At 54.7% G+C, this 1,101-nt stretch overlaps 1 protein-coding gene across 1 annotated transcript in view; it reads left to right on the forward strand.

Annotated features, from left to right (window-relative positions):
- The first annotated feature begins 3 nt into the window (after positions 1–3).
- The window catches only part of TMEM104 (transmembrane protein 104), a 40,915-nt gene continuing 39,817 nt past the window's right edge, over positions 4–1,101 (forward strand). The window contains exons 1-2 of the mRNA XM_006754638.2: positions 4–18; positions 833–954. Of these exons, the coding sequence (XP_006754701.1) occupies positions 4–18; positions 833–954 (137 nt within the window). The remainder of the gene's footprint in view (positions 19–832; positions 955–1,101) is intronic.

The following is a 1,101-nucleotide window of genomic DNA, read 5'->3' on the forward strand; positions in this document are numbered from 1 at the left end:
GGAATGGGGAAGCTGCAGGTGGGCGCAGGGTTCCTTTTTGGGGGGGATGAGGTGGAATTAGATGGTGATGCTGGTTGCACAACCTCATGAATATACTGAAAACCACTGAACGGTGTGCTTTAAAGGGATGGATTTCATGGCATGTGAATTCTGTCTCAACTTTTTAAAAAAATCCCTGAGGTTCATGTGGGGAGGAAGACAGGGAAGGGGAAGCTGCAGGAATGTCGGGGTCGGTGAGCTAGGAAAAAAAACGGTCTGGTTGGGCAAAGAGCTAACATCTGTGATGCAGCTCTGAGGAATGAAATGACAAGAGGTGGGGCGGTGGCGGCAAAAATGGAGCATAAAACTGATCAGCCCTAACCAGTTTGGCTCAGTGGATGGAGTGTCAGCCTGCAAACTGAAGGGTCCCAGGTTCGATTCCTGTCAAGGGCATGTACCTCGGTTGCGGGCACATCCCCAGTAGGGAGTGTGCAGGAGGCAGCTGATTGATGTTTCTCTCTCATCGATGTTTCTAACTCTCTATCCCTCTCCCTTCCTCTCTGTAAAAAATCAATAAAATATATTTTTTTAAAAAACTGATCATCGGAGACATAGGAAAGGATCCATGGTATGTGGGGCTTCAGTCATCCAAGTGTTGGGGTCTGGTCCCCAACATCCGGGTGCAGGGCCGGCCTGGTGAGCACTTGGGTGGAATGTTCCTCCTTCCCTGCCTCCCTGCCTGGAGGCGGGCCTCCTGGCCGCCGTGATCTTGCTGCCCCTGGGTCGTCCTTGGGTGCCGTTGTGGGGAGAGGTTAGTTAATGCCTGGGCTTGACTGTCGCTTCTGTGTCCCAGGTTGGACTGGTGTACATGTTCAACCTCATCGTGGGCACCGGCGCGCTCACCATGCCCAAGGCCTTCGCCTCTGCTGGGTGGCTTGTCAGCCTGTTCCTGCTGGTGTTCCTGGGCTTCATGAGGTAAGAGGCTGTCACTGGGCGCTGGCTGGGGGCCGGGGCAAAGCTGAGCAGCCTGCCCAGGAAGCGCAGGGAGGTGGGGAAACGTCCTTGGGGGCAGGAAGATGTCGGTGATGAGTCTTCAACAAGGTGGTGAGAGAGGCGGGCGGG

Source organism: Myotis davidii, unplaced genomic scaffold (assembly GCF_000327345.1).
Source record: "Myotis davidii unplaced genomic scaffold, ASM32734v1 scaffold172, whole genome shotgun sequence".
In the NCBI taxonomy this organism is placed as follows: domain Eukaryota; kingdom Metazoa; phylum Chordata; class Mammalia; order Chiroptera; family Vespertilionidae; genus Myotis; species Myotis davidii.